Genomic DNA, 21,557 nt, shown 5'->3' with positions numbered 1-21,557 from the left:
GTGGGACCGGGACTAGAACCCAGGTCCTTCTGACTCTCAGGCCTGTGCTCTAACCACCAGGTTACGCTGCTTCTTTTTTGTTTTACAACTCAGTGCCCCTTTCAAATCCCATTTCTCCCCAGAAGGCATCCCTCAAAATCTGCCGAAAACCTCTCCCCGGGAGCAGCGCGATGGGGGAGGTGGGGGAGGATGGCATTTCTTCTGTCCTCCGTGGAAAGTAGACTGCTTCCTCTTGCTGCCCTTGGTCACTTCCTGTCCTGTCCCGCTTCTCCCTTCAGGTTCCTCAGGCTGTGGATTGCGGTTCTGGTGATCTACCCTACCAACCAGGCGGTCATCGCTCTGACCTTCTCCAACTACGTGCTCCAGCCCCTGTTTCCCACCTGCTTCCCCCCCGAGTCTGGTCTGCGACTCCTGGCTGGCGTTTGCTTACGTGAGTACCTGCCGGGCTGCCTCTTCTTGTCCCGGTTTCCCTTGGTTTTCAATCGATCAGTCAATCAATCAGACTGAGCACTTACTATGTGCAGAGCACTGTTCTGAGCGCTTGGGAGAGTATGATACAACAGAATTAGCCGACACGTGCCCATAATGAGCTTACGGTTTAGAGGACTTTCTTCATAACCTGTGGGTTTCTGACTGTTCTGTCCTCTCCCTTTATTCTCGGTCTTTCTCTCCCTCTTTTTTGAATTGTATTTGTTCAGTGCTTACTATGTGCCAGACACTGTTCTAAGCATAATCAGACATAATCAGGTTGGACTCAGTCCCTGTCCCACATGGGGCTCACAGGCTTAATCCCCATTTCACCGATGAGGTAACTGTGATGATGATGATGGCATTTATTAAGCGCTTACTATGTGCAAAGCACTGTTCTAAGCGCTGGGGAAGTTACAAGATGATCAGGTTGTCCCACGGGGGGCTCACAGACTTAATCCACATTTTACCAATGAGGGAACTGAAGCCTAGAGAAGTGAAGTGACTTGCCCAAAGTAACACAGCTGACAAGTGGCTGAGCCGGGATTTGAACCCAAGATCTCTGACTCCAAAGCCCGGGCTCTTTCCACTGAGCCATGCTGTGGCACAGAGAAGTTGTGACATGCCGATTATCACACAGCAGGACAAGTGGTGGAGCTGGGATCAGAACCCAGGCCTGTGTTCTTCCCACTGTTCACGCTGCTTCTCACTATCAATCACTTAATATCAATCAATCAGTGGTATTTAGTGAACACTTACCTATGTGCAGTGTACTAGACTAAATGCTTGGGAGACTACAGTACAACAGAATTGGTAGGCAAGTTCCCTGTTCTCAATGAGTGTACACTCCCCCGACTGCCACTTTGCTACCCAGCGCTTAGAACCGTGCTCAGCGCATAGTAAGCGCTTAACAAATACCATCGTTATTACTATTAAGAGCTCTTAAGTGTCTTCCTCTCTGAAATGTATATAAGTATTTGCGGCCTCCCGGCTAGCTCGTATGCTCCTTGAGGGCAGGCATTACATCTGCTAATTCTACTGTGTACTCCCAAGCACTCAGTACAGTGCTCTGGACCCAGCAGACGCTCAGTAAGTGCTACTTGCTTGGTTGAGTGAGGGCGTGGTGAGAGTGACAATTGCAGATGGCTTACCTATCCTGGCGAAGGGTAAGAGGGGCAACTAGGGCATCACAACTTGCTGCTGCTGCTGCTGCTACTCACCCTCATCACCATTTCCCTGCCCACATCAGCTAGCAGCAATGGCACGAGCTAATAATAATAATGATGATGGCATTTATTAAGCGCTTACTATGTGCAAAGCACTGTTCTAAGCGCTGGGGAGGTTACAAGGTGATCAGATTGTCCCACGGGGGGCTCACGGTCTTTAATCCCCATTCTACAGATGAGGGAACTGAGGCCCAGAGAAGTGACGTGGCTTGCCCAATGTCACACAGCTGACAATTGGCAGAACGGAGATTTGAACCCATGACCTCTGACTCCAAAGCCCATGCTCTTTTCCACTGAGCCACGCTGCTTCTCTTGGTAGGGGGGCAACGGCAATGAGAAGGAGAGGGTCACAAGTGGAAGCTTATCGTGGGCAGAGAATGTGTCTGTTTATTGTTATACTGTACTTTCCCAAGTGCTTAGTACAGTGCTCTGCACATGGTTAGCGCTCAGTAAATACAGTTGAATGAATGGCTGCATGTGTCTTCGACCATCACTGCCTCCAGACCCGGTCCCCCACTTGTCCGTGGTCTCCATATCCACAATGGCAGGGGACTTAATTCATTTATTCATTCAATCGTATTTATTGAGTGCTTACTGTGTGCAGAGCACTGTACTAAGCGCTTGGGAAGTACAAGGTGACTTGAGCTGAGGGAGCGGCACCTGCGGCCCAGGTTCAGTCAGTTATATTTATTGAGCGCTTACTGTGTGCAGCGCGCTGTATTAAGCGCTTGGGAGAGTGCTATAGAACGGGGAATCCCCGGCATTTTCCCGACAGTAGGATGACCAGGTTGGTGTTGGGTGGGGAAGGAAAAGGGGTTTCTGAAATCTTATGGCCTGTTCACTGGTAAATGGATTTTGGGGAAGAGCCATTTTTCTGGAGGCCTGATGATCCCTGCAATTCCAGGCTGTCTTTTTGCCAGCTCCAGCCGGAATATCAGCGCAGGGAACTTTGGGGAAGCAACAATAGCTGCTGCCTCTGCTGTTTGGTGGCCCTGACTCGCTCCCTTTATTCATCGCCCCCCCATCCCAGCCCCACAGCACTTAAGTCCAGATCTGTCATTTGTCCAGATCTGTCAGAGAAGCAGCGTGGCTTCGTGGAAAGAACCCGGGCTTGGGAGTCAGAGGTCAATCAATCAATCAATCAATCGTATTTATTGAGCGCTTACTGTGTGCAGAGCACACTTGTGCTTGGGAAGTACAAGTTGGCAACATAAAGAGACAGTCCCTACCCAACAGTGGGCTCACAGTCTAGAACGGGGAGACAGAGAACAAAGCCAAACATATTAACAAAATCAAATAAATAGAATAAATAGAATAGATATGTACAAGTGAAATAAATAAATAAATAGAGATTCTAATCCCAGCTCTGCCACTTGTCAGCTGTGTCACTTTGGGCAAGTCATTTAACTTCTCTGTGTCTCAGTTACCTTATCTGTAAAATGGGGATTAAGACTGTGAGCCTCATGTGGGACAACCTGATTACCTTCTATCTCCCCCAGCTCTTAGAACAGTGCTTGGCACATAGTAGGTGCATAACAAATGCTGTCATCGTCATCAGTGATTGATTTCTATTCATGTCTGTCTTCCTTTGTAGACTGTAAGCTTGTTGTGGGCATGGAATGTGTGTGTTATATTGTTATATTGTACTCTCCTGAGCGGTAGGGAGAAAACTGTTTGTCTTGTAGGCAGCCCACACACAAACGTTGTGGACATGGAATGTGCCTGTTATATTGTACTCTCCCAAGTGGTAGGGAGAAAACTGTTTATCTATCTTGTAGGCAACCCACACACAAACACTCTCTCTCTTGTCTCTGTCTCTGTCTCTGTCTCTCTCTCTCTTCCCTCCTGTTGCCGCTAGAAAGGTGAGTGATGTGGGGGATAAAGAGCAGTGTGTTGGAGATAGGGACTTATATCCTAGAACTCGAAAAAGCAACAGGTCTTAGTGGAAACACGGGCCTAAGAGTCAGAGGACCTGGGTTCTAATTCTGGCTTTTTCACTTGTCTCATGTGCGACCTTGGGCAACTCTTTTCACTTCTATGCCTCAGTTTTCTCATCTGTAAAATGAGGAGTCAATATCTGTTCTCCCTCCTACTTAGACCGTGAGTCCCATGTGGGGCAGGGACTGTGTCTGACCTGATTATCTTGGATCATCATCATCATCATCATCATCAATCGTATTTATTGAGCGCTTACTGTGTGCAGAGCACTGTACTAAGCGCTTGGGAAGTACAAGTTTGCAACATATAGAGACAGTCCCTACCCAACAGTGGGCTCACAGTCTAAAAGGGGGAGACAGAGAACAAAACCAAACATACTACCAAAATAAAATAAATAGAATAGATATGTACAAGTAAAATAAATAGAGTAATAAATATGTACAAAAATGTAGTAATAATAATAATGGCATTTATTAAAGCACTGTTCTAAGCACTGGGGAGGTTAGAAGGTGATCAGGTTGTCCCACATGGGGTTCACAGTCTTAATCCTCATTTTACAGATGAGGTTAACTGAGGCCCAGAGAAGTAAAGTGACTTGCCCAAGCCACACAGCTGACATTTGGCAGAGCAGGGATTTGAACCCATGACCTCTGACTCCAAAGTCCATGCTCTTTCCACTGAGCCACTCTGCTTCTCTTAATAAACACTATGATGATGATGATGAGCCTGGAAAAGACATTTAGTTCATCACCTAAGTCAGCCCGGGTCATTCCTAGGAAGGGTGAAGCCTGGGGCAGTTAACCCAGTTGTGGAGGGGGTTGCAGGGACGGGGAGGGAAATCCTAGATCAGTCAGCCAATCGTATTTATTGAGCGCTTACTGTGTGCAGAACACTGTACTAAGCACTTGGGAGAGTACAATATAACAGACACACCCCTGCCCACAACGAACTTAAAAGCTAGAGGGGAAGGTAGACGTGAATAGAAATCAATAAATGAGGAAGAGATGTGCCTTCCGAAAGCTTTGAAGGCGGGGAGAGTTATTGTTTGTCAGATATGAGGAGGGGGAGGGCGTTCCAGGCCAGAGGCAGGATGTGCCCAGGGGTCGGTGGTGAGATAGACGACATGGAAGTACAGTGAGAAGGTTAGCACGAGGGGAAGCAAAGTTTCCCAAGTCTCTGATCCCTGGCCTCCTTCCCCTACCCCAAACAGCAGCGGGATCACAAGACGTTCCGCAACCACCTCCCCCTGCTTCCTGGCAAGCGAGATTCCAAGAGCTGCTGTCACAGGACGGCCCGGGGAGGCCGGAGAGGAGACAAAAACAAGTGACTCGGGTGCACCTGTTTCCATCTGCCCACGTGGAGGCAGGACCTGGGACAGTTTCTCCCAACAGCCTGGCCTTCAAGCCAGTCTGTCCCAATTTAAGCAGATATTTTTGCCAAGACCCCCAGAAAGGGCTAGTCGCTTCTGGCACGACGAGTATTTTCCCCACACGTTTTGGCGAAGACGCTATTGCCGAGCTAGAGAACGTTTTCCGGCAACTGCGTCTGCCAGTCACCCCGCCAATGGTTTCGAGCACATGTGTGGCATTGAACACTGACATAAGTTTCCGAGAGCTCAAGAGTCTTCAGGTACCCAGTTCCCGCGTTCCGGCACTGCCTGGTTCCTACCTGCTTCTTCCCTAGTCATCAATCGTATTTATTGAGCGCTTACTGTGTGCAGAGCACTGTACTAAGCGCTTAGCACTGTACTAATTACTAGTTACTAGTCCTGCTGGTAATTGAGTCAGTGGGAAATACAGTCAATCGTATTTAATGAGCGCTTACTCTGTGCAGAGCACTGTACTAAGCACTTGGGAGCGTCCAGTATGATGATAAGCAGACACATTCCCTGCCCGCAACCAGCTTACAGTCTAGAAGAGGAGACAGACATTAATACAGGGAATGTGGCAGCCAATTCTGTCAGATTGTACTCTCCCAAGGTTTTAGTTCAGTGCTGTGCACACAGTACGCGCTCAGCTGTGTAATGGATAGAATACAGGCTTGGGAGTCAGAAGGCCTTGGGTTCTAGTCCTAGCTCCACCACTTGTCTGCTGTGTGACCCTGGGCAAGTCACTTCACTTCTCTGGGTCTCAGTTACCTCATCTGGAAAATGGGGATTGAGACAGAGAGTCCCGCATGGGACAGGGACTGCGTCCCACCTGATTTGCTTGTATCCACCCCAGTGCTCAGTACAGTGTCTGGAACATAGTGCTTAACAAATTCCATTATTATTATTATTACTACTACTACTACTAATAATAATTCTTAGATACCATGTATTGATTGACAGCTCTGGCTTTGATCAGAAAGCCAGAAAGGTGGGACCCTTGGGCAAAAAGAGACAGCAGAAAGCCAACCCACATATCCGTTTACCTCCAGGCAAAACAGGAGAAATCATTCCAGATAAAGAGCGAGGGCGGCCACCTAAAGTTGTCTTCCAGACAAGAAAAATCAACAGTTTTCTTTGAGGGCTCTGAAGAGTGAGAAAACATTAGCAGAGTTGGATAGTTGTTCCCCTGAGCTTGCTCGCTTAAATCCTTCACGCTGCACTTTAAGCCCGTTCCTTAGGTCCTGCAGGCTTGTCTTTGTCTGCATCTTGTGGACATTCAACAAGTTCCTTTTGACTGGCTTTCCTGTCTTCAGGAGAGATAAGAACACTTGCTCATCCCGATCAGCGCGATATCCCTTCCTATCCTTGAATATTGTTCTTCATGTGTTTTGTGGGCAGGGAATGTGTCTACCAGCTCTGTTTTGTTGTCCTTTTCCAAGTGCTTAGTACAGTGCTGTGTCAGTCAATTGTATTTATGGAGGGCTTACTGCGTGCAGAGAACTGTACTAAGCGCTTGGGAGAGGACAGTATAACAGACACATTCCCTGCCCACGACAAGCTTACAGTTTAGAGCACTTACTGGTTGACTGATGGATAGAAGCAGCTCTCCACGGGCTCTTCTTCAGGCCAAACAGCTCCAATTCCTGCCCTCCTAAGTTCTGTTTGTCCATTTTAATCATTTTTCCATTCTCCTGGATATTCTCCAAGTCCTTTTTATATCCCTGAAACTGCAGTGCCTGGGTATTTAGGAAAGCAGGCCGGACTAGTAGATACAGCACTGCGACCCAAACAGGGGGAGCAGTCTGGGGGGTTGGTTTTCGCTGAAGGTAAATTCCCTTTTAAGCCGGATGTGCCAGAAAGATGCTTCGTTTCCCAAAGAGTGAGCCCGGCACTCTTTTCATGAGCAACGGGAGTGCGGCGATCACGTGGTGAGAGAGACGGTGGGGAACAGGAGGGAAGGAGAGGGAAATGCTATATTTTGGGGGGCCTTTACTGTCCGACCAGCTAGTCACTGGCATCCTGCTCTGGCCCCAAGGGCCCAGAAAAGTGTCCCGAAGCTTGGCTCCTACTCTTTCCCCTTGGAGATTAAGGTCTCTCAAGAGAGACTGAGGAGTTTTTTCAGTTTTTTTTTTTGTGTAGGGGGGTGTTGGGGGTGGCGGTGATCGGTCTGCCCAGGGAGAGAGGAACTTCAAAGGGAGGGGACATGGGGCAACGAACCCGGTGTTTTTGGCCCGGGCTAAAAGGTGGAAGGTTAAAATAGCCATGTTCTACTCTGGGGTTGTTTTCTTTAAAGATCTGAGATCCGAAAGGACGGCCAGGCCGGCTTGGGCGGAGGGGAAAGAGGACAGAACCTGCCGTAACTGGTTTGCTTTCACAGGGTGACGAGGGAGGGGGGAGAATGCAGGCTCCGATAGCCCTTACGCAACTGCAGTGGCTTCTTTGGGCGATTTCAGTATTCAGGTCAAAGCTGATTCTCCACTACTGAGTCAGCAGAACCTCCCCAGTAAGGAGAGAGAACCAGAAGCCCCAGACATTTTCATCCTCTTCCCCTCTTCCCGGTAAGGGGTCGAAAGTTGATTTTCGTGCCCCTTTGATCGGCCCCTTTGAAATAAGCGGCGTGGCCTAATGGATAGAGTGCGAGCTGGGGAGTCAGAAGGACCTGGGTTCTAATCCTGACTCTGCCATTTGTCTGCTGGGTGATGGTGGGCAAGTCATTTCACTTCTCTGGGCCTCAATTACCTCATCTGTAAAATGGGGATTAAGACTGTGAGCCCCATTTGGGACGGGGACTGTGTCCAAGCTGATTAGCTCGTATTCGCCCTAGTGCTCAGAACAGTATTTGATGCACAGTAAACACTGAATAAGTACCACCGTTATTTATTACTATTGTTATTATTATTGCGAGACAGGACCCGCCTATTGGATCTAGTCATCCTTTTCAGTGTCGCCTGTCACCTCTCGTCCTCGCCATTTTCTTCCTCTCCGGTCTCCCTCTGATTCCTCGGGCCGAACTTTCACCTTTCTCCTTGCATTCCCAGGTCCCTGGTTATCACCCCTCTCTTGGAGGAGCAGTTAATGGCAAAGAAGAATCCCATTCCTTCTTTTCCCTGACCCTCTTTTCTCACTCAGCTGGAGCAGAGGAAACCCCATTCTTTCCTTCTCGTGATTTTCAGAAGGCCCGGCGGCAAAATTAAAAGCACACGGAAAAGAAATAGTCCCGTTCTGCCCCTTCAGTTTCTTAAGAGGATGGTTTTCCCAAGGGCCCGGATTTCCCTTCTGGCGTTCTCTCTGAGGTGTTGGGCTTGATCTGGTTTCGGCAGTTATTTATTTTTCTTATGCTGCACGAACCCCGCAGTCCTATTACAAAACATTCTCGGCCTGTTCAGGCATTTTATTAAGGAATCGTTTGCCTGCTATTTTACATCGCCTGCATGTTAATCATTTAGATGAAGAGGTCGAGCAACTATTTATAGCACTAATAATAAATAATGGTATTTGTTCAGCATTTACCCTGTCCTGAGCACTAAGGTGGATACGAGCTAATCAGGTTGGACACAGTCCCTGTCCCAAATGGGGCTCACACTCTTAATCCCCGTTTTACAGATGAGGTAACTGAGGCCCAGAGAAGTGAAGTGACTTGCCCACCATCACCCAGCAACCCCCTCCCCCACAAGCCCCTTTCATTCATTCATTCATTCATTCATTCAATCATGTTTATTGAGCACGTTCTGTGTGCAGAGCACAGTACTAAGCGTTTGGGAGAGTACACTATACTGGGTGCAGAGCACTGTACCAAGCGCTTGGGAGAGTACACTTCACCCAGCATCCCCCTCCCCCACAAGCCCCTTTCATTCATTCATTCATTCATTCAATCGTATTTATTGAGCACGTTCTGTGTGCAGAGCACAGCACTACGCGTTCGGGAGAGTACACTATACTGGATGCAGAGCACTGTACCAAGCGCTTGGGAGAGTACACTACAACAATAAACAGACACGATCCCTGCCCAGAACGAGCTTACAGTCTAGAGGGGTAAGCACTTAACAAATGCCATCATCATCATCATCTCATAATCTATTCTATTCTATTTTATTTTGTCAGCATGTTTGGTTTCGTTCTCCGTCTCCCCCTTTTAGACTGTGAGCCCACTGTTGGGTAGGGACCGTCTCTAGATGTTGCCAGCTTGGACTTCCCAAGCGCTTAGTACAGTGCTCTGCACCCAGGAAGCGCTCAATAAATACGATTGAATGACTGAATGGATGAAAGGGGGAGAGAGACGGGAACAGAAATAAGTAATTTACAAGATACGGACATTTGGACTCGACCGCCTGCACGGCGCCTTGCTCCCCACTCTCCTGTTTTTCCCTCTCTCCCGGCGATCCCCGCCGGCTCGCGGACCCTTCCGGCTGACGGATGAAAAGAGAAGTGACCGCTCTTGGGAAACGCTGAGCCGCGTGTTTTGGTCTTCTTGGCAGAGACCAGCACAGGATGGTGATTCAGCAGAAGCCGTCAGCCCACCAGCTGGCCCAGAGGGGCCAGGATGAGAGGAAAGAGGAAGAGAAAGGGAGGAGTGAAGATAAGAGCCAGCGTGGATTGGCTTAGGAAGGGGACTACGGGCCCCCCGGCCATCTATGGCCTCTCAAACCCCATCTGGCTCTGTTTGGATTGTGGTACTCCGGTTAGTCTCCCCTGTTTCTCAGCCTGAAATGGAAAAGTGGATTCACCCTCCTTTCTCAGTGTGTTAAAGAAATTGTGGGTCTATGAAAAGGTGCTTGAATGATGATGATGGCATTTGTTAAGCGCTTACTATGTGCAGAGCACTGTTCTAAGCGCTGGGGAGGATACAAGGTGATCAGGTTGTCCCAAGTGGGGCTCACAGTCTTAATCCCCATTTTACAGATGAGGGAACTGAGGCCCAGAGAAGTTAAGTGACTTGCCCAAAGTCACACAGCTAAGTGAATCACCTAGTCACTCAGTTCTGTACGGCACTTTTTTTTTAATGGTGTTTACTAAGCACTTACTGTATGTCAAGTGCTGTTCTAAGTACAAGTTCAGGAGAGTAATAATAACAATAATAATGATGATGGCATTTATTACTATTAAGCACTACAGCACAGGCCCGGGAGTCAAGAGGACCTGGGTTCCAATCCCGGCTCCGCCACTTGTCTGCTGTGTGACCTTGGGCAAGTCGCTTCACTTCTCTGGGCCTCAGTTCCCTCATCTGTAAAATAGGGATTAAGACTGTGAGCCCCATGTGAGACAGGGACTCTGTCCAACCCGATTTACTTGTATCCACCCCAGCGCTTCCTACAGTACCTGGCACAAAGTAAGTGCTTAACAAATACAGTTATTAGTATTATTAGTGAGCACAAGTCTGGGAGTCAGAGGAACCTGGGTTCTAATCCCACTTCTTGTCTGTGACCTTGGGCGAGTCACTTTTTAAAAATGGTATTTGTTAAATCTGCATTTCACCTGAGCCTCAGCTGCCCCTTCTGCGCCAGCTACCATCACAGGCCCCTCCACCACTTCTCCGCTGTGTGATTTTGGGCAAGTCACTCCACTTCTCTGGGCCTCAGTTCCCTTATCTGTAAAATGGGGATTAAGAATGTGAGCCCATGTGGGACAGGGACTGTCCAACCCAATTTTCTTGTATCCACCCCAGCACTTAGTACAGTGTCTGGCACATACTAAGCGCTTAACAAATATCATAATTATTATTATTATTATCTGGCATGTGAGAACGTGAGAGCCGCCACCTTGAAAGCCACCAGCCACCCCGGCTCAGCCAGAAGCTGGGATGAGTGGCAGCGGGGGCTGGAAGCATACTAAGCGCTGCATCGATGAGCCTCTCCTACCCTCCTGCTCTCTGCCACTCCCATTGCAAGAGAGACATTGCACCAGGGGGGCAAAAATAGCCAGGCGCGGCCCGTTTCTTTGTTTTAGGAAGTGGGTTTCTAAAGAGCCAGCTCCCCTTCGTCATGTGAGGAGAGCCAGGGTTAAAAATGGCTGAGCTGGCACGGAGGAGCTGGGGAGATCTGGTTCTTTGAATGTAGTGGGTCCTTCCTTCTCAATCAATCAATCAATCAATCGTATTTATTGAGCAATTACTGTGTGCAGAGCACTGTACTAAGCGCTTGGGAAGTACAAGTTGGCAACATATAGAGACAGTCCCTACCCAACAGTGGGCTCACAGTCTAAAAGCATCTAGATGCTCTCCAGAGCATCTAAGGAAATGACGATTTTCGGCCGGGGTTGTGTAGGGTGAGACCCCCAAAGGTGAGACAGCTGGTTTTAGGGACCACCTTTGTTTAATTTGCTTTCAAAGAAACCAAAAGGTAAGCGTGAATGGAGAAGCAGTGCGGCCTAGGAGAAGGAATGCTGGGCCTGGGAGTCTAATTCTGAGTCACTTCACTTCTCTGGGCCTGTTTCCTCATCTATAAAATCCTGTTCTCCCTCCCACTTAGACTGTGAGCCCCATGTGATATCTGGTCTGTGTCGGATATGCTTAGCTTGTATCTACCCCCGGACTTAGTACAGTGCTTGGCACGTTTTAAGTGCTGAAAAATCATTATTAGTATTATTATTGTTATTACTATGAGCCTCAGCCAGGCCATGTGCCTAGAACGGCCATGGGAGATACTTTATCTGGGGGAGTTAAAACTTCCAGTAATCAATCAATAGCGTTCATTTAGTCCCTGCTGTTTAGTCTTGGGATTAAACTTTGGGGCGGTTAAAGGGCAATCAGATTGGAAGCAGCTTCTGTCACACACAGGACTCACAGACTGAGGGAAGGGAAAGAGGTATTTTCACCCCATTTTACAGGTGAAGAAACCGAGACACAAATAAGTGCCTTGCCTAAGGTCCCACAGCAGGCAAGTGACAGTGCCAGGATTATTATTAATATAATAATAATAATATTTGTGATATTTGTTAAGCACCTACTATGAGCCGAGCACTGAACTAACCACTGGGTGATAAAAGGTAATTAGATCCCACATGGGGCCCTTAGCTTAAGTAGGAGAGAGAACAAGTATTGTATCCCTATTTTGCAGATGAGGGCATTGAGGCCCAGAGAAGAGACTTGCCCAAGGTCACACAGCAGGTAAGTGACAGAGCCAGGATTGTAACCCAGGCCTACTGACTTCCAATCATTCATTCAATTGTATTTATCGAGTGCTTACTGTGCGCAGAGCACTGTACTAAGTGCTTGGGAAGTACAAGTTGGCAACATATAGAGACGGTCCCTACCCAACAATGGGCTCACAGTCTCACACTGTACTAAGTACTTGGAAAAGTACAATAGAAGACTCCCAGTCTGAGCCCCCCCTTTTCCTCTGCTCCTCCTCCCCTCCCCATCGCCCCAACTCCCTCTCTCTGCTCTACCCCCTTCCCCACCCAACAGCACTTGTGGATATCTGTACATATTTATTATTCCATTTATTTTATTAATAATGTGTATATATCTGTAATTCTATTTATTTATATTGATGCTATTGATGCCTGTCTACTTGTTTTGTTTTGTTGTCTGTCTCCCCCATTCTAGACTATGAGCCCATCGTTGGGTAGGGTTTGTCTCTGTTGCTGAATTGTACTTTCCAAGCGCTTAGTACAGCGCTCTGCACACAGTAAGCACTCTATAATTTCGATTGAACGAATGAATGAATGAATGAATGAAGAAGGCATGACCCTTGCCCTGAAGGAGCTTGCAGCCTAGTAGAGAGACAAGAGTAAAGCAACTTACCAATTGGCGGAAGAGGCGCTCAAAGAGTAGGATATGTAAAACGATTCGTACGGAAGTGCATCGGGAAGTGGTGAGGGGCGAAAGTGCTAAAGCGATGCGGATGTGCTAAGAGGATGGGACTTGGGAAAAGGAAAAATTCAGCAGGGAATAAGGGCGAGTGTTTCCTTTTGGCTCCTAGCGGATTTTGGCAGCGTGCGTTGGCAACCTCCACGGTGGCCCTGGCTTTAGGCAGGCTGAGAATCTTCTCTAGTCAGAGACATCAGCCCAAATTTGCTCAGACGCCAGGTACTTTGCAAGGAGATTTAGCTCATTGTGGACAGGGAATGCATCCGGTATATTGTTTTATTGTACTCTCCCAAGCGCTTAGTACAGTGCTCTGCACACAGTAAGCGCTCAAGAAATACAATAATACTAGTAATAATTGTGGTGTTTCTTAAGCACATACTGTGTGCCAAGCATTGTACTAAGCTCTGGGGTGGATACAAGCCAATTGGGTTGCTCTGTCCCATGTGGGGCGCACAGTCTCAATCCCCATTTTACAGGTGAGGTAACTGAGGCTCAGAGAAGTGAAGCGACTTGCCCAAGGACACACAGCAGACAAGTGGCGGAGCTTGGATTAGAACCCGTTACCTTCCATCTCCCAGGCCCGGACTCTACATCCAATATGCCATACTGCTTTGACTGACTGACTGACTGGCCTATCATTGAGTCTGCCACGGCCACACTACCGTTCCGCGGGATCCTGACGAGACCCTGTGGCTTTATCACTCGCAGGCAAGGGGCTTCACTGAGGATGCCGTCTACCGGCTGCCTCCGCACCCGCAGAAGGGAACAATAATAATAATGTTGGTATTTGTTAAGCACTTATTATGTGCCGGGCACTGTACTTAGAGGTGGGGTGGACACAGGAAAATCAAGTTGAGCCCAGTCCCTGTCCTGTGTGGGGCTCACATTCTACAGATGAGGCAACTGAGGCACATAGAATCAATCAATCAATCAATCGTATTTATTGAGCGCTTACTGTGTGCAGAGCACTGTACTAAGCGCTTGGGAAGTACAAGGTGGCAACATATAGAGACAGTCCCTACCCAACAGTGGGCTCACAGTCTAGAAGGGGGAGACAGAGAACAAAACCAAACATACTAACAAAATAAAATAAATAGAATAAAATAGATGTGAGTGAAGTGACTTGCCCAGAATCACACAGCAGAAAAGTGGCAGAGCTGGGATTAGAACCCATGATTCTCTGACTCCCGGGACTAATACTAATGATGGCATTTATTAAGCACTTACTATGTGCGAAGCACTGTTCTAAGCGCTGGGGTGGTTACAAGGCGATCAGGTTGTCCCATGTGGGGCTCACAGTCTTAATCCCCATTTTACAGATGAGGGAACTGAGGCACAGAGAAGTTAAGGGACTTGCCCAAAGTCACACAGCTGTCAAGTGGCAGAGGCGGGATTTGAACCCATGACCTCTGACTCCAAAGCCCGGGCTCCTTCCACTGGGCCATGCTGCTTCTCAAGATTTTGAGCCAGTCTAGTTGGAGTTGCCCTCCGTCTGGCCCCTAATCCAGGGTGAATTTGGCTGCTGTTTCAGAGGTGGGGGTTTCATCCAGGAAAAGGAGCTTGTTTTAAAGCTCCAGTGAGGAACAGAGTGTTCCAATTTTTACGAACCGGAATCAACTGCTCCCCTTCTCAGCAGCTGCTTACTGTGGCCTTCCTTCTTTCTTCACTCTGGTGTCTCTCTCTCCAACTGCTTGGCTTCAGGTCTTCCCTTCCTTCCATCTTTCATCATACTCATTTCTTCTGTTTTCTCCCCCTGTCCTGTTCCTCACTCTGAATTTTCAGTCCCTGTCCATTTGCTATGCCTGTTGTCATTTCTCTGGAGTGAGTGAGTGTGTGTGTTGGGGGTCAAGTGAGGAGGGGAAGAAGCCCTGGTTTGGAAGTGGAAAGGGAAAACAATGTTTCCCTGGCAGGTCTCCAAGCCTGCTTCTGTGAAGGAAACCATGCCAGAGATACCAAGAAATCCAACCGGGCTTCCCAGAGTTCAGAAGGACCGTGTAATGGTGAAACTAGTTAGGGGGCCAGTGGGAGGGTAGCACAATCAGAAGATCACAGCTTCCAAATCAGGAAAACAAACTCAAATTTTTATGGAAGGATTTGTGAGTGCCACTGGAGGAGAGGCCAGGTGGTGGCAGATGGAAGCGGCTCGGTTGATTCCCGAGGAGTGTCCGTCTGTCTTTCTCACACGGACCTCTCCCCTTGACTCCCGGAATGACGCTTGGAGTTGTAATCGTTCATGACCCCTTTTGGGGGGTTTCTGTTCCCCTCTCAACAATTAGAGGTGAGGGGGTGCACAGCTTGTCTTCCCCCTCTAGACTGTAAGCTTGGACCGTGTCCACTAATTCTGTGGTATTGTTCTCTCCCAAGGACTTAGTACAGTGCTGTGTGCATAGTAAGCGTGCCATAAGTACCATTGATTGATTAACAAATGCCATTATATTAAAAAAAGGCAGACGTCTGTTGGGTCTCTAAAACCAGGTTCTCAGAGTGTTTCAGTAGCTGCAACTATGTGAGAGTAATGGGGGCCTTGGCCTGCCCTCTTTCCCTCAGAATTTGGACTATGGTTAGGACGAGGAGGGCTCGTCATGGGCAGGGAATGTGTCCTTTTTATTGTTATATTGAACTCTCCCAACCATTTAGAAAAGTGCTTTGCACACAGAAAGCAGCCAATAAATAGGATTGAATGAATGAATTGGACCCGGTCAGCTGAGGCTTCTGTGCTGTGGCCCAGAGCTTCAGGATCAGACTGGCAATTCCTTGCTTCTCCAGGGCCCCAGGAGGAGGGTCCTTTATGTCCCCTAGGAGCCTGGTTGGGAACTTTTCTTCCCCTCTCCCAACCTTGTCCCCCACAATCCAGCTCCAGGCCCAGGAGAATGGATCCTTTCTTCTCTGCCCAGTTTGGGGCTGGCCCAGGTTTTCCATTTGGCCCCACTGGGCTCTAAGGCCTGGATCAGAGGCATTGTCTCTCCTCCCCCACCATCCCCGAACTCCAGAACCTTCTGGGGGCTTTTGTGCCCCTGTCGGATTCCAGAACCAAACCCAGGGGACTCCAGTGTCCAAGACTGGAGCTCCGGCCCCTTGGAAGACTCCCATCCCCTCCCAGCCCCAGCCCAAATTCACCCTTGTGCTCATAATGTCCAGTCAGGATCTATGTCTGGGGTGGGGCAACTTGTCAGAAGAGCATATTCCCGGATGAGAAAGTTGGAGCAGAAAAGACAGGGAGGGTCAGGGGGAAAAATGGGGAACATAAGTGTCAACATCACATGATAGAGCCAGTTTTGTTACTGGAATGAAAGGTCAGAAGACAATGCCCAATCTTCTAGGCCCTATATAACATTGTTTTCTACATTTTGGCTCTTACAGGGGCGCCGAAGGGTAGTTGTGGGTGTCTTTTAAATGCCTAATTAACTAAACCGATCATCCATTAATGTATTTAATCCGTTCTCGAGCTTTCTTACCTAACATCCTCTTTGGCTTTTTGAAATCCATCACACACAGGTAAAGCATCAATTTTGCAATGGCAAGTTGGAGGCCTCTCTTCACCCAAGCCATCCGCTGCCCCTCCCTCTTCATTAAATGACCGAATCCCTTTCATCTCTTTCTGCTTCCTTCCTCATACGGGCTAAGGGCTTCTGGAACCGCTCTCAGCTGCCAAAAAACAAACAAACAAAAACCCACACCAGAAATATACTGGACACCTCCTCCCCACCCCCAGCCATCGGGTGTTGCTAAGTAGAATAGTGAGGGAGAGGAAGGCCAGAGTCCTGTGGCCTTTTGTTTCTTTTCCTGATGTGGTGGAAGGAAAAGATATTGTGTTTGTGTGTGTGTGTGTGTTTGTGTGGGTGTGTGTTGGTGTTGCAGTGGTCTGTCAGGAGTGAGGGGCTGGAGGGCTGACCAAGGGGGCCCCCCATTTTCCCTCCACAGTGGTGAGCGGCAGCCCACCCCCACACCCAATCAATCAATTGATCAATTGTATTTATTGAGCGCTTACTGTGTGCAGAGCACTGTACTAAGCGCTTGGGAAGTACAAGTTGGCAACATATAGAGACAGTCCCTACCCAGCAGTGGGCTCACAGTCTAAAAGGGGGAGACAGAGAACAAAACCAAACATACTAACAAAATAAAATAAATAGAATCATGGCCCCATTGATTTGCTCGCCCCAGGGGCCAGGGGTTGCCAAGTGATTCCGAGTGACCTGTCTAATGATGTTTGTAAAGCGCTTACTATGTACCAGGCACTGTACTGAGCACTGGGGTAGATACAAATACTAATCATGTTGGACACGATCTCATGTGGAGCTCCATTTTTACAGAGGAGGGAACTGAGGCACAGAGAAGTGAAGTGACTAGCCGAAGGTCACATGGCAGCCACCTGGTAGAGCAGGGGTTAATAATAATTTTGGTATTTGTTAAGTGCTTACTATTTGAGAGGCACTCTGCTAAGCTCTGGGGTGGATACAAGCAAATTGGGTTGGACCTAGTCCCTGTCCCATGTGGACTCCCAGTCTGAACCCCTCTTTTCCAGAGGAGGGAAATGAGGCACAGAGAAGTGACGTGACTTGCCCAAGGTCACCTGGCAGCCATGTGGTGGAGCAGGGATTAGAACCCAAGTCCTTCTGACTCCGAGGCCCATGCTCTACCAACTAAGCCACGCCGTCTCCCTACCTACGGTCAGGGAATGTGTCTACCAACTCAAGTCACTTCACTTCTCCGTGCCTCAGTTCCCTCATCTGTAAAATGGGGATTAAGACTGTGAGTCCTATGTGGGACAGAGACTGTGTTCACTCCCATTATCTTTTATCTATCGTTATTATAGACTGTGAGCCCACTGTTGGGTAGGGACCATCTCTATATGATGCCAACTTGTACTTCCCAAGCACTTAGTACAGTGCTCTGCACAAAGTAAGCACTCAATAAATACAATTGATTGATTGATTGATTGATTATCCTGTATCTACCTCAGCACAGTGCCTGGCACATAATAAGCGCTTAACAAATACCATTATTATTATTATTATTATCACTCCCCCAAGCGCTCTGCACACAGTAAACACTCAATAAATACCATTGATTTTGATTGATTGAGGAGCCCAGAGTGAATTGTGTGTGTGTTTTTCTCCTTTTTTTTTTTTAACGTGTCTGTGCCTTCTCTGCCAGGATTTGGTTTCTGCTCAGCCAGGGCCGCTGACCTATTCCGAAAGCGGTCCGAGCTGTTGACTGATGAATCCCAGCTCTTGCTGAGTCAGATGGGGCACGGCCGGCCCTGCCTGCACGGAAAAAGTGTGGGTTGTTCATTACCCAGGTGTGCCCACCCCCAAAGCTAGTAGTGTTGTGCACACCGAATCCATCCCTAATAATCATAATAGCTGTATTTGTTGAGCACTTCCCGGGTGACGAGCCGTACTAGCGTTGGAGTAAGGACAAGATAATCAGGTTGGACACCGTCCCCGTAGCACCTGGGGCTCGAAGTCTAAAGGGAAGGGAGAGCAGGTATTGATCAACGTTTGACAGATGAGGAAACAGGCCCAGGTGGTGACTTGCCCGAGGTCACCCAGCGGGTCACTGGCAGAGCTGGGATTTGAAGCCAGATCCGTCGGCTCCCATGGTCCTTCCTCTGGACCCCGCTCTTTTTCACTCTGTCTTTTAGATTGGGTAACTATTTGTGAGACAGGGAGGCTGATTCTCTTGTAACTAGCCACCCCCGTGCTTAACACCTACTAAATCTCATAACTACCAGCCTCTCTGGTTTTACGGAAATGTCCTCAAATTCAGAACAGATTGAGAAGCAGCATGGCCTAGTGGAGAGAGCGCGGATGTGGGAATCAGTAGGACCTGGGTTCTAATCCCGGCTCTTCCAATTGTTTGCTGTGTGACCTTGGGCAAGTCACTTAACTTCTCTGTGCCTTACTTTCCTCAACTGTGAAATGGGAATACTTGTTCTCCTTCCTACTTAGACTGTGAGCCCCATGCAGTGTCTGACCTCATTAACTGGTACTTACCCCAGTGCTTAGGACAGTGTTTGGCAAGTAGTAAAGGCTTAACAAACACCATAAAAAAAAAAATTCAGGACTCTTGGGTTCTTCTCCCAGATCTCCTTTTTTTTTAGCATTTATTAAGTGCTTACTATGTGCAGAGCACTGTTCTAAGCGCTGGGGAGGTTACAAGGTGATTGGGTTGCCCCACGGGGGGCTCACAATCTTAATCCCCATTTTACAGATGAGGTAACTGAGGCCCAGAGAAGTGAAGCGACTTGCCCAAAGTCACACAGCTGGCTATTGGCAGAGCAGGGATTTGAACCCACGACCTCTGACTCCAAAGCCCGGGCTCTTTCCACTGATCCATGCTGCTTCTCTATGCTATGCTGAGCCATGCTGCTCCTTGTGAAAGGGCCTGTGCCTTTAACCATCTGGTAAGGTAGGAAAACTAAAGAAAATCTGAGGCTAAAGGGCATTGTTTGAAACTTGTTTGTAAAATGCTTGGAGCCCCAGAGATCAAAGGAAGTCTACCAGAAGAAATGTAGTTATTCTGTGAATGTGCGTGTTTGTGCAGTATGTGTCTGTGTTGATTCAGCCTCTGTATGTGTGTCTGTGTTTGTACAGAATGTGTTTCTTCTGTCTGGGCATTGCTGAGAAAGAGGGAAGAAGAGGATATGTTGTGTGTGTGTGTATGTGTGTGTCATGTGAGGAGGGGAGGACTTGCTCTGAGGTTTTTACAGGGGACTGGGCCAAGCACGGGTTATTATAGGACAAACATGTGTGTTCCTGGATTGAATTTCTGACAGAAAGAGGTTGAAGCAAGGACAGTATTGCTGTAGAACCCTGGGTTGCATGGCAGATGTTTTGGTGCATCGTGAGGGAGCGTTGCCAAATAGGTCAGCACATTGTGACATCACTCTCCCAAACAGTCCCACCGGCCTTTTCACACCCATGCCCCCAGGAACACACACATACACAAGCCCACAGAAGCAGCATGGCCAGCAGAAAGAGCACGGACGCGGAAGTCCGAAGGACCTGGCTCGGTCAGTTGTCTGCTGTGTGACCTTAGGCGAGTCACTTAACTTCTCTGTGCCCCATTTTCTTCATCTGTAAAAGGGGGGTTCAATACTTAGTTTCCCTCCGACTTAGACTGTGAGCCCTGTGTTGGACAGGGACTGTCTCCGACCTGATTAATTTGTATCTACCCCAGTGCTTGACACTGGCTAAGGGTTTAACAAATTCCATAATTTTGTACAGACACGTATACTCACACTCTCCCTCCCCCATTTACAGTCCTGGCCCAAGGCTCTGCTTTGTTCTGCTGTATACTCTCTCTTGCTGAGGGGCTCTGTCTCCTTTTAAGAGCTCTTTCTACCAGTTCTAGCCCTGCTCCCTCTGTTTATTGTTATAGTCTATTCTCCCAAGCTCCTAGGACAGTGGTCTGTACACAGTAAGCGCTCAATAAATACGATCGACCGACTGGCTTCCACACCCAGGAGGCCAGAGATTTCTGTAATCTTTGCCCAGAATGCCCTCCAACCAGTGCCAAATCTACTTAGAGGGCAGATCCGAGGGTTTGGCAGGACGACACGGGGAAGGCGGACAGAGGAAGCTTCCTCCTTAGTTGTGGTCCATACTCCTGTCCATCTCCCCCCGCCTCCTCCCCGCCCCCAATCAATCAGTCGTATTTATTGAGCGCTTACTGTGTGCAGAGCACTGTACTAAGCGCTTGGGAAGTAGAAGTTGGCAACATATAGAGACGGTCCCTACCCAGCAGTGGGCTCACAGTCTAGAAGACATCCCCAGACATCCACCGGGCAGCCCCGGCAAGTAGGAATCCACAGTAGGATACACAGTGTCATCAAAGCGAAATGGACGCCCTGGCACTCTGCTCTTTTCTACGTCACCTTCAGGGACGGGGGACGTTGAACCCAAGTCCATCATTTGGCTGTTCGGGGCACTAATTGCCAGGCGGGCAACGGATTAGGGGTTCCAAGTTTTCTACTTCCTCCAACTCCCCATCCCCTCCCCCTTATCTCTCCCGCCACCTTGACCTTATCCACTGCGAGAAGGTTCTTTTTAAGAGTCAGTAAATAAACCCCTGACTTGGCATCTTTCAGAGGCCCTCACAGATTTTTGGCTTCTCTCCACCTCCTCACCCTAGAAAGTGAAAGGGGGATCTGATAATCTTATATCTACCTGTTTTCAGTCCAGTGCTTGGCACGTAGCAACTGCTGACTAAATAATTATGGTACTTATTTTTGTTCCAAGCACTGTTCTAAGCGTTGGGGTAGATATAAATTAATCTGGTTGGACACAGTCCTGTCCCATGTGGGGCTCACACTCTTAATCCCCATTTTACAAATGAGGTAGCTGAGGCCCAGAGAAATTAAGTGACTTGCCCAAGGTCACCCAGTAAATGTGTGGCAGAGCTAGAATTAGAATTCAAGCCTGTCTGACTCTGAGATGGTATGCTCTATCCATAAGCCAATACCACGATCACCTAAATAAAAAAACAGGAGAGATGAAAAGCAGCCAGAAGTGTAGAGAAAAGAGTTCCCGGGAGGAGGGTGGGGGGCATTTGCAGCAGAATCAATCAATCAGTGGCATTTATTAAGCTCTTACTGTATGCAAGGTATTGTACTAAGCGCTTGGAAAAGTACAGGACAGCAAAGTTTGTAGATGCAACTGCACAAAAAGCTACAAGAGGAGCGAGACATTAAAATCGATTAGGGAGAGGGAAATAGAAGAATAGAAGAATATTTTTGTAAGTATTG

At 48.2% G+C, this 21,557-nt stretch overlaps 1 protein-coding gene across 1 annotated transcript in view; it reads left to right on the top strand.

The window, feature by feature from the left end:
* The window catches only part of SLC7A8 (solute carrier family 7 member 8), a 74,836-nt gene that overhangs the window by 26,155 nt on the left and 27,124 nt on the right, over positions 1-21,557 (top strand). Inside the window, exon 3 of the mRNA XM_038741127.1 lies at positions 279-430. Within this exon, the coding sequence (XP_038597055.1) occupies positions 279-430 (152 nt within the window). The remainder of the gene's footprint in view (positions 1-278; positions 431-21,557) is intronic.

Source organism: Tachyglossus aculeatus (assembly GCF_015852505.1).
Source record: "Tachyglossus aculeatus isolate mTacAcu1 chromosome 12 unlocalized genomic scaffold, mTacAcu1.pri SUPER_6_unloc_1, whole genome shotgun sequence".
NCBI lineage: Eukaryota > Metazoa > Chordata > Mammalia > Monotremata > Tachyglossidae > Tachyglossus > Tachyglossus aculeatus.
This window is presented reverse-complemented; position numbering and strand designations above follow the sequence as displayed.